Below are 11,768 nucleotides of genomic sequence, written 5' to 3' on the forward strand. Positions count from 1 at the left end.
ATAAACTTTGTATCCTTGCTAAAAGTTTGAAATTTTTGGAAAGCATGCCAACTTTAAGGTACTTCCTTATGAAATCACTATAAAATTGTTAGCCTGACTTCAGTAAAATTACAGCAGGGTCAAAGTGATCGCGGTGTCATCTCTGTCTGTCACTTGCCTGAAACTGTGCCTTCCTGATATCCAAATACCCTGGTTCTCCCTCGGACGCAGGGAGCCTGGCTGGGCTGGTCTGTGGCAGGTGGTCCAGCTTCTCTGCGGCCAGGTGTCCTCAGGCTCCTGCTTCTGAGCCCAGGACCTTGGCACCCACAGCTTCATCCCACCGCACACTGAGCTTCAGAGCCAGAAGCCCCTCCCAGCCTCCCCTCACAGCACACTCAGGCACCTGCTCTCCTTGTCTTCTCCTGGTGCCTACCTCTGGATTCTAGTCACAATGCTGCCTAAGAATCTTCCCAAGCCTATGCCAAAAGGTGCTCTCCCCCGGCACACTGTACCCCCTCCGACAACACTTTCAGGGTGGTGAGGAGCTGGGTATAGAGCCTGGGTGAGGGCTTTAGTCCACACTCTTGGTGGAGTGTGGCTTTAAGCAGCTTCCGGTCTATAGACTGGGAAAACAGTGTCACTGGGAGGTTCCCGTGAAAAGTGTTTGGCATAGTCTCCCGAGCTTGCTAAGGCCTCCATGAATATTATCAATGTCCAGTGCTCATTGGCTTTAGCCTCTGAAGCAGCTGACAGGCTCCAGGCCCCCTGGCTGGCTTGTGTTCTGTTTTCATTCCTACCAACCTATAGTGCCTTCTGAATGTCAGCTGATGCTTCTCCTTGAGAGAAGGACTCATGACCCCTGTTGACATGGTTGTCCAGGGCACAAAAACAGTGCCTTGTGTCAACGTCTGACACATTTTAGGACCTTGCCTTTCCCTGCCGTGGCCCTGCAACACACCTAAGGGTCAGTGGGGAGACACTTGTTAATATATTACTCAGGACAGCGCTGGTGGTGTAAAGCCTTGGCTCGGATCCGTGTGGAAGCAGGAGGTGGTGCTGGGTGCATGTCATTCCAGCAAGTTCAAGGCCATCTTTTGCCAGACAGTGGAGGCCAGATGAGGCTACATGCTTCAAATAAACGAAAACCCCACACGGTCCAGCAGACACCTGTTAACTCGGTGTGCATTATCTCCTGGAAGCCTCATGGGTCCCCATAAAATCAGTGAGGAGTCCACTGTGCTGTCCTTGGGGCCCTCCCAGACCTGAGAGCAAGGCACGGAGCAGCCCTCAGACTAACATGAGGCCTTCAGAACTGAAGGACAGGCCTGGGGCCCCGAGCTAGTCCTAAACTGCCCTCAGGATCTGCATCACTTGCTAGGAGGTCTGGGCTGGCCTTGAACTTCCAGTCCTGCCTCCAGCTCCTGAATGGTGGGTCATAGGCATAGTCAACACGCCTGGCTCAATGTCTCTATTAGAAGCACCTGCTTCAACTCTCATCCCGCCAAGAGGCAAGTACTGCTGCAATCCCCGTCTTGTTGAGGAAACCGAGGCACACAAAGTTTGCTAATTGCTCATGGCGGTGTAGCTAGCATCTAGCCCTAGGCGGCTGGGCACTACAGTTTGAGCTCCACAGCCCTCCGGCTGAGCACCCCTCCTCAGGAGTGGAAACAACCTTCGGTGAAAGTGTTATCTTCGTAATGAGTCTGGAGAAGTGGGGGCGGTGAGGGGGAGAGCGCAGTGAAGGGCTCCGGTGTCATCTCATCAAGGTCAAACACCCCACAAGGGTTAGAGCCAAGATGGAGACTCAGCCCCATCTGACTGAAACCCCTGGATTCAGCATGCTTGGTTCCTGCCTTGCTCAGCAACTGCCTCCAGCCAGTCAGCGGGTGTCCAGCCTGCCTGGGTGGCCTGCGATGGCCTACATTCCTACCAAGCTGGTAGATTCCCTGTAGGGGATCATCCCAAGTATTAAAGTTATAATATCTGGATTCGGATCCTCGCCCCCAGCCTCCTGAGGGTCAGGCCTGGCTTAGAGGTCGGTGTGTTTAACCAGAGGCCTCGGCCTAGGATAGTGTGGCTACGACCCAGAATGGCTGGGGGCTTTCTCCCTTCATTCTGACAGTAGAGTCGGAGAGATACACCCATAGTCATTCACACAGGTCCCTCTTCAGTATGCCCCTCACTCGATGCCTGACAGTTCCCCGGCCACATACACACCCGTGAAGGCTCTCGGAGCCCTACACTCAACCCACTCAAACACAGGGCACTCAGTCCGCAGAGCCACATCCCCAACCACAGGGAGTGTTCGCGCGCCCACGCTCCGCCCCGCCCCCTGCGCCGTCCCCGCCTCCAGCGCCGCCCCGCCCCGCCCCCACTTCCGCCGCCCTCCGCAGCACCGGGCTGGATCCCGCTTCCTGCTGCGGGTTTTATGAGACTGGCGCGACTCATGAAGGTGTTCGTCACCGGCCCGTTGCCGGCGGAAGGCAGGGCGGCGCTCGCCCAGGCCGCAGAGTAAGCGCCCGCGTCGTTGCGGAATTGCCGCCGAGCCTCCGGCCCCCTTCCCAGGCCGTCCACCTGGCGGATGCCCCCGAACCTGCGCCGGGTGGGTCGGCTGGCTCCAGACACGCTGCTGGAGCTGCCCCAGGACTGGGGGGCCACCTTCCAGGACCCCGGTGACGGCTGGCAGGCCGTCGCGGTGGAGCCAGGACCCGAGAGGCTGGCGCTTGGGGGCTTTGCTAGGAGTTGCCAGCTATGTCCGCAGGGAGCGGGCTTGGAGTTTGGGGCCGTCTTAGAGAGAGTTCTCCCGGTTGCAGCTTGCTCCAGGCGCCAGGCTGTTGATCTCCAGCCTTCGGGAAAGGCAAGGTCCAAGCAGTGGATTTCACCCTCTGAGATTAGCTGGCAGGCAGGAGTGTTCAGGGGTTGTGTCAGTCACTGGCTTGGCTCCTGGAGTGGTCGACAGGGCCGTCGGATGACTGCTTTCTTCTGTCAGCCTTGTCTAGGGGCTAGCCTTGCTGGGAGCTGTGACTTCCAACAGTGTGGAGTCAGCTTTAGAATTCCTGCCTCACTGATTCGGAGACAGCCTAGCCGAGCTCGGGCCTTGCCCCAGGTCACTCAGCGACAGGTGGCAGAGCTGGCCTTTATACCCAGCCTGATCACTGCAGTTCTGATCACTTTGTTTGGACAGCTTTGCAGTACCGTGCTAGTTTGGGAGAGGGCGAGCCCCTCCCCCCCTTCAGCAGCCAATTCTTTTGAGTTTTGTTTGTTTTGTTTTCCGAGACAGGGCTTCTCTGTGTAGCCCTGGCTGTCCTGTTTTGCTTTGTAGACCAGGCTGGCTTCAAACCCACAGGGAGCCACCTGCCTCTGCCTCCCTGAGTGCTGGGATTAAATTAAAGACTGAAGGGTTGGGCGACTGTGATTTGCTTTGAAAACTTTCTAGCACAATACACCTTTTTCTAAGGACTCGTTTGATTGGTACTTTTGGTCCTTGAAGGACCCGGAGGGCCTGCCAGCCACTGTCCTGTGACCCCCTGTGCACACACACCTGGGCTGCTAGGGGCTGCGAGGAAGCGCACGCTAGTGCTCCCATGGCTAGGCGACCTTGAGCTGGTGAGCCCACGGGGCGAAATTTTGTATTTTGTGAACTCGTAACTGCGGCTGGTCATTGATCTGATGCAGGCCTCCCTTCATTCCTCTGCCCTCCTCCGGCGTTCTCCACACCTGGCTGCCTGCAGATCCTCTGTGAATATGAAAGAGCTCTTTCTGGGCTAGAAAGCCCAGCTTTTGTCAGCTTCCCCACTGGCAGCTTTTCACCCCCGCCCCCCAACTACACTCCAGACGGTTCTGAGCCCTCCCCCCATCTCAATTCTGGCCAGCCTAAGGCCATAGCAGCTGGAAGGCTGTGTTTGCCAGCTGGGCATGGCTTGAGTGGCTTCCCTTCCCTTCAGCTGTGAGGTGGAGCAGTGGCCTTCCGATGATCCCATCCCCAGCAAGGATCTGGAGCAAGGTGTGGCGGGGGCCCAGGGCCTACTCTGCCGCCTCACTGACCGTGTGGACAAGAAAATTCTGGATGCTGCAGGTGTGTGCTGACCTGGTCTGCGCAGAATTCTGGTGTCTGTGTGTGTGGATGGGGGGATGTCTTGCCTTGTGAACACATCAGTCTCTGTGGGGGTGGGGATGGGGGTAGGGGTGGGGGTGGGAGGGATGTCTTGCCCCGGGAACACATCAGCTTGCTGCAGCTGGCATTTGAGCTGGTCTGTAATATTTCCCCTGTCTTCTGAGGGCATCCATAACACTTGCCCCACCTGGCACGTATTGTCCCCATTCTCGCTTGTAAGTCCCCGAGAGGCTCCAAGAGGGCAAAGATTGCCTGTTGTCTGAGTGAGGTGGAGGGGTGGAGAGGGAGGCCCCGGTTCTGAACCTTCTTGCTGTGCCATAGCCTTGCGTGTGACCTTGAGAGCACTCTGGGCCTGTGTGCTGCAGGACAGAGGGCCCAGCACTGTGCCCAGCCTGTGTGCGCAGCTGTGGCCCCAGCCTCCTGAGTAGGGTGAGCCTCCTCCCCTGAGTTGCTAAGGAACACAGCAGACCCACGCCTGCCCCGGCCTTGACTAGATGCTTGGTGGTGTAGGAGAGCACCTGAGGAGTGAGCACCTGAGAAGGGAGCACCCCAGCCACCTCAGCACCCCTGGGGTGTCCAAGAGCGAGCCTTTGGGGGTGGCTACTCAAGGCCATGGTGGATCAGAGTCCTGAAAATCTGTACTTTGGTTGGGACAACACACTCCCTGAACCAGTCTGTTTGTAGATGGCAGAGGGTGTTTAGAGTTCTGGGAGGGATGGAGATAGCAGCTTTCCCCTTCATCTAGGAAGTGATAAGTAGATGTTCCTGGGATCAGTCGCAGAGCGTGGCTTTGAGCCCCTGCTGACAGGTCTGTGTGTGTTTTGCCTGCCAGGAACCAGCCTCAGAGTCATCAGCACCCTGTCGGTGGGGGTTGACCACTTGGCTTTGGATGAAATCAAGAAGCGGTAAGTGCAGCCGGAGCTCTGGACTGGGCCTGGGGTGAGGCTGACCGGAGACGGCAAGAGGAACTCTCTGCTGGTCTCACTCCGTGAACGTGCCGAGGGGCCGGAGCTGAATGTCCACTTCTGCACGAGCCAGAAGGCCAGAAGCCGTGCTGACCTCTGTCTGTACCCTGTCATGCTTGCTATCTTTTCTGAGCGAAGATATCCTGGAATTAGAGAAGGCAAGCGTTATTGTTTCCCTTTCTGGTGAAGAAATTCAGGATGATTCAGTAGTCTCTCGCTGCAGACTGGGAGCCCTCATCTTCCGTTTTTATACACTCCCCTCTGTGGGATGTGATGGGAATGAGGACCATTTACACTTCCGAGCTTCCCGGCAGTCAGTGTAACATCGTGGAAAGGGCCCATCCTTAGACACTGGGGAAGGGCCTTGAGGAGGCCACTGTTAAAACCAGATGTTTGATTCCTAGCGGGATCCGGGTAGGCTACACACCAGGTGTCCTGACGGATGCCACCGCGGAACTTGCTGTCTCCCTGCTTCTCACCACCTGCCGCCGGTTGCCAGAAGCCATAGAGGAAGTCAAAAAGTAAGGTGATGCCTGGGAAAGTCAGGTATGCTCAGCAGTGGGGCCGGAGTGCTCAGGTCAGCCTGGTCCAGACCTGCAGTGTGTCTACAGTGGGGAGAAGGGCTCAGCTCAAACACTTAATGCACAAGGCAGAGCTGCATTAAAGGGCGGGGGGGGGCAGTCTGAGAGATGAGGCTAAGGAGCGACAAATCCTGCCCACCTGGGTGCCGTGGAGAGGTCCCGGAGCTGCTGGGGTAAGGCTGTGCTGAGCTTGACGAGGACCAGAAGTGGCTTTCAGAGCCCAAGCTGCTTACACCACCCTACCGTGGTGGCTCTTCAGTGTGAGGAACGGGGAGCTTTCTCGGGGATGCCCACAGGTGGCGTGTGGGAGATACTGTGGGCACAACTGAACAAGCATTCTCCTTCCGGGTGCAAGGGTTCTGGGTAAGAAGCTCGAGCCCGGCCCGTGGTCGCCATGGAGGGCAGCCTTTTCTTATCTGGAATACTGACTCTAGAACTTGTTCTGACACCCAGATCTAAGTTTGCAGCCTCCATTTCCGACTCCCCAGTGGCACAGCCTCAGGAAGGATACCCTTTTGCTCTCCAAAAGCAGGAGTGCGGCTAAGGCCCCTGTGGCCCCACTTCCTATGTCCCTTCAGAAGAGCCATTCAGTTTAGCGACCGCTCTATGTCCTGGAGGCAGAACTGGCTTTAGACAGAGGCCAGGAGTGCCCAGCGTGTGGGCTCCTATGGCCTCTCACCCCTTCCCCAGGTTGGGCTGCTGACCACCCCTTCTTCCTGCAGTGGGGGCTGGAGCTCCTGGAGCCCCTTGTGGATGTGCGGCTACGGACTTTCGCAGAGCACTGTCGGCATTGTGGGGCTAGGGCGCATCGGTGAGGCTCCCCATCGCATCCCTTCTGGTTGAGTCTCCAGTGCCACAGGCCTAGACAGTGGTTTGGAAAGGCCGTGTGTGTGGCTAAAAGAATAAAAAAAGCTAGCTCAAGAATTCCCAAGAACTCAGTGGCTTGCAGAAGCAAAGTTCTGAGAGCCAGGGTTCTTCCGGGTTTGCTAATGAACACAAAGGCTCTAAGAGGCTGGGCTGGCCACAGGAAAGCCTGTACCGACCTTGGACCCCAGCTCTGGAATGCAGGCTACTTCCCAGCAGCTGCATTGAGGGTCCCCTCTCCTTCAGTGCTGTGCCTTCAGAAGCCTGGTAGGAGGCCAGGGTGCTGTCACCCTGCCTGCACAGAGGCAGCCGGGGGCAGGGAGTGGGGGTACCCTGTCTGGCCAGCCAGCGATCCTTGGAGCTTCTTGGAAGAACCTGTCTGTGTTCGAGGCTGAGAACCCACATGCCCAAGCCTGTCGGCAGGAGCATGCGTGAAAAACTCTTGTAGGTCTTGTGGGGCAAGTTGGCAGCTGGGCAATGCCACCAAAGGTCAAATGAGGTAGGGCTGCATTCACATAACAGGAGTAGGGAGGTCAGAAGGACGGAGGGTACCTCTTGAACTCCTGTCTTCAGAGATTACACATGCAGTTCTCGGAGAAGGTCTGAAAATGACCATCAAGATGACTGGGGCCGTATGAAGCCTGTGTAAGCCAGTGCACCTACAGAAGGTGGCAGCGCCTCTAGATCCCTGAGAAGAGGGTGCTGGCCGGGGACTGTCACACTGGGGCAGCCCAGTGCCACTAAGGCTGAAAAGGGATCCACCCTGAAGGGTCACCTGGAAGGAGGGACCAATCCGTGGACTCCTTGCCTCTAGGTCAGGCCATTGCTCGACGTCTGAAACCATTTGGTGTCCAGAGATTTCTCTACACGGGGCGCCAGCCCAAGCCCCAGGAAGCAGCAGAATTCCAGGCAGAGTTTGGTAAGGAAAACCCTCATTTCTCCTGGAGTCCATCTGTGTTCCATGGTGTGTGTGTGCATGTGTGTGTGTGCTCATATGCATGACAGCGTGTGTGCATGTGTGATTTGCATGTAGAATTCAGGACTTTGAGATGCCTGGGGCCCTTCTGTGACTCTCACGTGTTATCCAGTCTACCTACCTGAGACACAGAGGGCCACTCAGGAGCACAGACTTCCTGTCCTATGTCCTAGACCTCAAATTTTCTCATCTAGGTGGGAAGCCCTAGTAATTGATCTTTCTGTCTGCGCATGTCAGAGCTGATGCTGCAGGCATACTTAGGATGTGTGGCTTGTTTTGTGGGTGCTGAGACCCAAACTCCGGCTCTCGAGATAGTTTCAACTGCTGAACCACAGCCCCTCCATCATAGTTTTTGAGACATGTTCTCACTGAACCCAGAACTCCAGAGAACCACCTGTCTCCATCTCTCCAGGGTCAGAATACAGTCTTGCCCAGATTCTTAGGTGGGTGTTGGGAACCCAAACTCAAGTTTTCATGTCTACCCAGTGGGTACTTAACAGAGACATCTCCCTAGCCCTCTGATTTTGTTTTGAGATGATTGCACTGTGTATCTCTGGCTGCCCTCAGAGTCAAGATTACCCCCCTGCCTCAGCCTCCAGAGCTGTGGAATTACTGGTGTGTGTGGCCCCCTGCCTGGCATCCTCCCCGTTCTTTTGTGGGAGGTGGGAGCTACTCCATGTTGTTGGCCTCGGCCATCTTGTAGTCTCCCACTGGTAGCCAGCCTCTGATGAAGCCCTCCCTGCCCACAGTGCCTCTTGCTCAGCTGGCTGCAGAGTCAGACTTCATTGTAGTGGCCTGCTCTCTAACGCCTGCCACCAGGGGGCTCTGCGGCAAGGATTTCTTCCAGAAGATGAAGAACACAGCTATCTTCATCAACATCAGCAGGTAGCTGAGGGCTGCCCTCCTCCCTGGGTCCCCCAGCACTCCTGGAGAGGGGTGTGCCAACTGCGGCGATCTGGAGTTCTGTCCCTGTTGGCTGGTGATGAGGGAGTTCAGGGTGGCACGCCAACCTCTGTAAACCAGCAGCTCAAATATGGGAAAGGCCATCTGAGAAATGGGTGAGGAAGATCAGTCAGCACTGGGCCCAGCCTTCTGGTTCCCTGAAGTAGTTCAACCTTGCTCAGGGCCTGGCTCTCAGCAGTGTGATTCCGGGAGCAAGTTGTGGGGGTGGGGGTTGGGGAGATGGGAAGGGTAGAGTCCCCAGCAAGCTCACTGCATGCAAAGGGTGAGGCCTTTGTAGGGCCCTTCAAAGACCAGCCTTCCATGCTGCTGAGCCTGGCCTGACCTCAGTGATGTTTTGAACCTGTGCGGGCTTGGGGACACAGATCCTAAAACTCATTATCTTGAGTGACTTCAGGGCAGCGGTCCTGTGCCCCCCCCCCCCCCCATTGCAACCATCCTCATCTCCCTAAGCCCTTCCTGGTTGGCACCCTTTGAAGCTTTTGTTTTTGAGACAGCCTCACTCACAGGCTGGCCTTGAACTTGCAGTCTTTTTGCCTTCACCTCCTAAGGGCTGGGGATTATAGGTGTGCGCCACCAAGCCTCCTTTGAACCTTAAATCAGTTTTGAGAAAGATTAGGTGGACCTCCAGGGTTCATGTGCCCTGGAAGTGTCTGCCTACCTCTGATGCCTAAAGTTATCAACATTTAGCTACATAGAGTGACGCTGGTGTGGAGGTGAGGAGTGGAGCAAGGCTCATGCCCATGGCGGCTTAGCTTCTCCATGCCCAGCACCTGGATGCACTTGAGACCATACAGGGCTCTGCATTTTGATACTCCATTGCTCAGGGACGATTGAGTATACGACAGAAGTTCCCAGAAAGCCAGTTCTTTACACGGACAGACAGGTTTATCTGCCCTGGTTTGGCCAAGTATGTGATGGTACTTTGTGGCTCCTGGCCACTGATCTGGGGGCCAGGCAGATCAGAAGCACCCATGTGAGCCCAGCACAGCCGCAGACTCCCAGGCCTAGTGTGTGCAGAATGCTTGTTAAATATGCTCCCATCCCCCAGCATTCCTGGAAGGTGGGGTTTCCTTAGGAGCGGGTAGCCCCCCGTAAGATGTTAGCTCTATCACAAGAGTGGCCGGGCTCAGGTCAAGACAAGTGTTCGCGTGCAGACTCCCTGTAGTGTGTCAGGCCTTCCTGCCGAGAAGTCAGTGCAGATGCTTGGTGAGTGGAATACATTCTGTGGGTTGTCCTGCCCTAACGGTGGCTTGGGTGGAGGCGGTGTCTGGGCCCCTGCACGACACTTGTCACTTCCAGGGGGGATGTGGTTAACCAGGAAGACCTGTACCAGGCATTAGCCAGTGGCCAAATCGCAGCGGCAGGACTGGATGTGACCACCCCAGAACCACTGCCTCCAAGCCACCCCCTGCTGACGCTGAAGAACTGCGGTAAGGGCCGTGCATCGCTGCCTATGGAGTGTGGGAAATGGTCCGGGCCTGGCTGTGGAGCCAGCCGAGGCAATGTTAACCCAGAGGGCACAGCCAGGGACTGGGAGTGTTAGTGACTGGAGTTTAATGCAATGCTCAGCTGGGTCTCTGTCGGAAGTAGATTCAAGAGGTTTGTTAAGTGACGGCTGACCACACTCCCATCACTCTAAATGTATGGGAAAGGAATGAAACCACCATTATTCACAACTGGCACAACTCATGTTGTGGCTGGAGAGTGTCCATCTTTAGGTTTTCCAGCATTTGGATCACCAACCATCAGTGCCCCCAAGACGTCTTTTGAATTTGGGCCATTTTTTCAGCCTTAGGCATGAAGAGCCTCCCCTCCCTCTTTGTCCTCAAGGGCCCCAAAGTACAATTGTTCTAGTTTTCTGTTTATGGTATCCTGGAGGGACTAGTCACTCATTGCCAGGTCAGGTAACATGCTGCTGGTGCCTGTGGCCCTGGGAGCATTTGACACCCTGGCCTCAGGGCTCGCCTTCCCTCCCAGTTTAGGCAATGGTGTTTCTGTCTCCAGACTCACCAACAGGCATCAGAGCTATGGCCGTCCCTCTGCATGCTGGAGAGGGAGCCCAGACATGTCCTTGCCGCCTCCTCAGTGAAGGCAGCCTTTATTGCAACCCTTGGCAATCCTCCAGACCCCAGCCCCATGACCTGCCTGCAAGAACGCTAGCTGTGATGTGAGGGCTACTGTCCACAGCCAGGAAAGCTGGCCACAGCCGCGTTTCACGTCCCCACACAGCTGTGGAAGGCAGGCAGCTCCTTAGAGATAAATTCCTCACTTGCTTCCATGGGAACAGAGGCACCTACAGCATTACCCAGCATCCCATCATGGGTTACTTCCGTAGCTCAGAAGCCCTGTGCCATCTCTCTCAAGGGTGCAGGGTGTGGTAGCTGCTAGGCTCCTAACTGGTGCCTAGTTTCACTATCTAGACAGACAAGACTCCCTGTAGCCTACAAAATTTTTAAGGGTTCAAATCTTGTCTTGTTTATATCTGGGTCTCAGCATTTGTCCTGAGGGAATGGGGTTCACGGGGAGCATCTACCACCCCTAAGTCTAGCACACAGGCAAAGGGTGCAATGGTGGGAGTGCTGAGGTAGAAACTTCGTCCTGTTGTAGTGTGGGACCAATGCTTCCTTTTCCCTGCAGTGATCCTGCCCCACATTGGCAGTGCCACCTACAAAACTCGGAACACCATGTCTTTACTGGCAGTTAACAACTTGCTGGCTGGCGTGAGAGGGGAGCCGATGCCCAGTGAACTCAAGCTGTAGCCAGATGGGGCTACATGGGCTTTCATGGGCTGGAGACATCTTGCCCAGCAGACCCAGGCTGGACTTTGAACCTGAGGGATGCCACCTCTACTAAGTCTTCAGGAGACATGAGAACGGGCAGATAAGCTGGACACACCCACGCCAAAAGCCTGTAATTCTAACATTAAATAATTTCTGACATAGTGTCTGGCCCATGACTGGGGGCACTAACAAAAAGTGCATCTCTTATGCTTTCTGACTCGGGGCATCTGGGATTTGCTTGGCCCTGCTTCTCACATTGCTTTCACATGAACTCCTTCCCCTTTTCCTCACTGAGGGACAAGCAGAACCAGAAAAACAATAGCACCTGAACCCAGTACCTAGACCATGGTGAAAGGACAGACAAGAGAGGAGAAAACGGCAGGAAAGGAGGCAAGGTCAGCGCTGTTGGTCAACAGTGAGCGAAGGCAGGAGGATTCCCAGTTCAAGATCTGTATCCATGGCTACCGAAGTTCCCTCAGCACCCCAAGTAATCTTCCTTTTATATCATCCTTCACTCTTCCCCAAGGCCAGGCCACAAGCACTGTC

The 11,768-nt window shown here is 55.6% G+C and overlaps 1 protein-coding gene across 3 annotated transcripts; it reads left to right on the forward strand.

Annotated features, from left to right (window-relative positions):
* Positions 1–2,338: 2,338 nt before the first annotated feature.
* On the forward strand, positions 2,339–11,417 carry Grhpr (glyoxylate and hydroxypyruvate reductase). 3 transcript variants are annotated; one of them, XM_060379856.1, is made up of 9 exons: positions 2,339–2,490; positions 3,924–4,054; positions 4,926–4,998; positions 5,463–5,579; positions 6,362–6,450; positions 7,318–7,422; positions 8,229–8,364; positions 9,703–9,872; positions 11,080–11,417. In XM_060379856.1, exons 1-9 carry the CDS (start codon positions 2,408–2,410, stop codon positions 11,199–11,201), a joined length of 1,026 nt encoding a protein of 341 aa, XP_060235839.1. In that variant the 5' UTR covers positions 2,339–2,407; the 3' UTR covers positions 11,202–11,417. The 3 variants fall into 3 exon arrangements, with proteins under 3 accessions (XP_060235839.1, XP_021509650.1, XP_021509651.1); XM_021653975.2 differs by having other exon boundaries at positions 9,742–9,872; XM_021653976.2 differs by having other exon boundaries at positions 2,440–2,581; positions 9,742–9,872.
* The last annotated feature ends 351 nt before the right edge of the window (positions 11,418–11,768 follow it).

The sequence above is a fragment of the Meriones unguiculatus genome, chromosome 3, assembly GCF_030254825.1.
Source record: "Meriones unguiculatus strain TT.TT164.6M chromosome 3, Bangor_MerUng_6.1, whole genome shotgun sequence".
NCBI classification, from domain to species: domain Eukaryota; kingdom Metazoa; phylum Chordata; class Mammalia; order Rodentia; family Muridae; genus Meriones; species Meriones unguiculatus.

Excerpts from the sequence above, each read along its gene's own strand:
- Grhpr (XM_060379856.1), top strand. The coding sequence starts at position 2,408 with ATGAGACTGGCGCGACTCATGAAGGTGTTCGTCACCGGCCCGTTGCCG. Across the intron at positions 4,999-5,462 it reads TTGGATGAAATCAAGAAGCG|CGGGATCCGGGTAGGCTACA; the intron begins GTAAGTGCAGCC and ends TTTGATTCCTAG. Across the intron at positions 9,873-11,079 it reads GCTGACGCTGAAGAACTGCG|TGATCCTGCCCCACATTGGC; the intron begins GTAAGGGCCGTG and ends TTTTCCCTGCAG.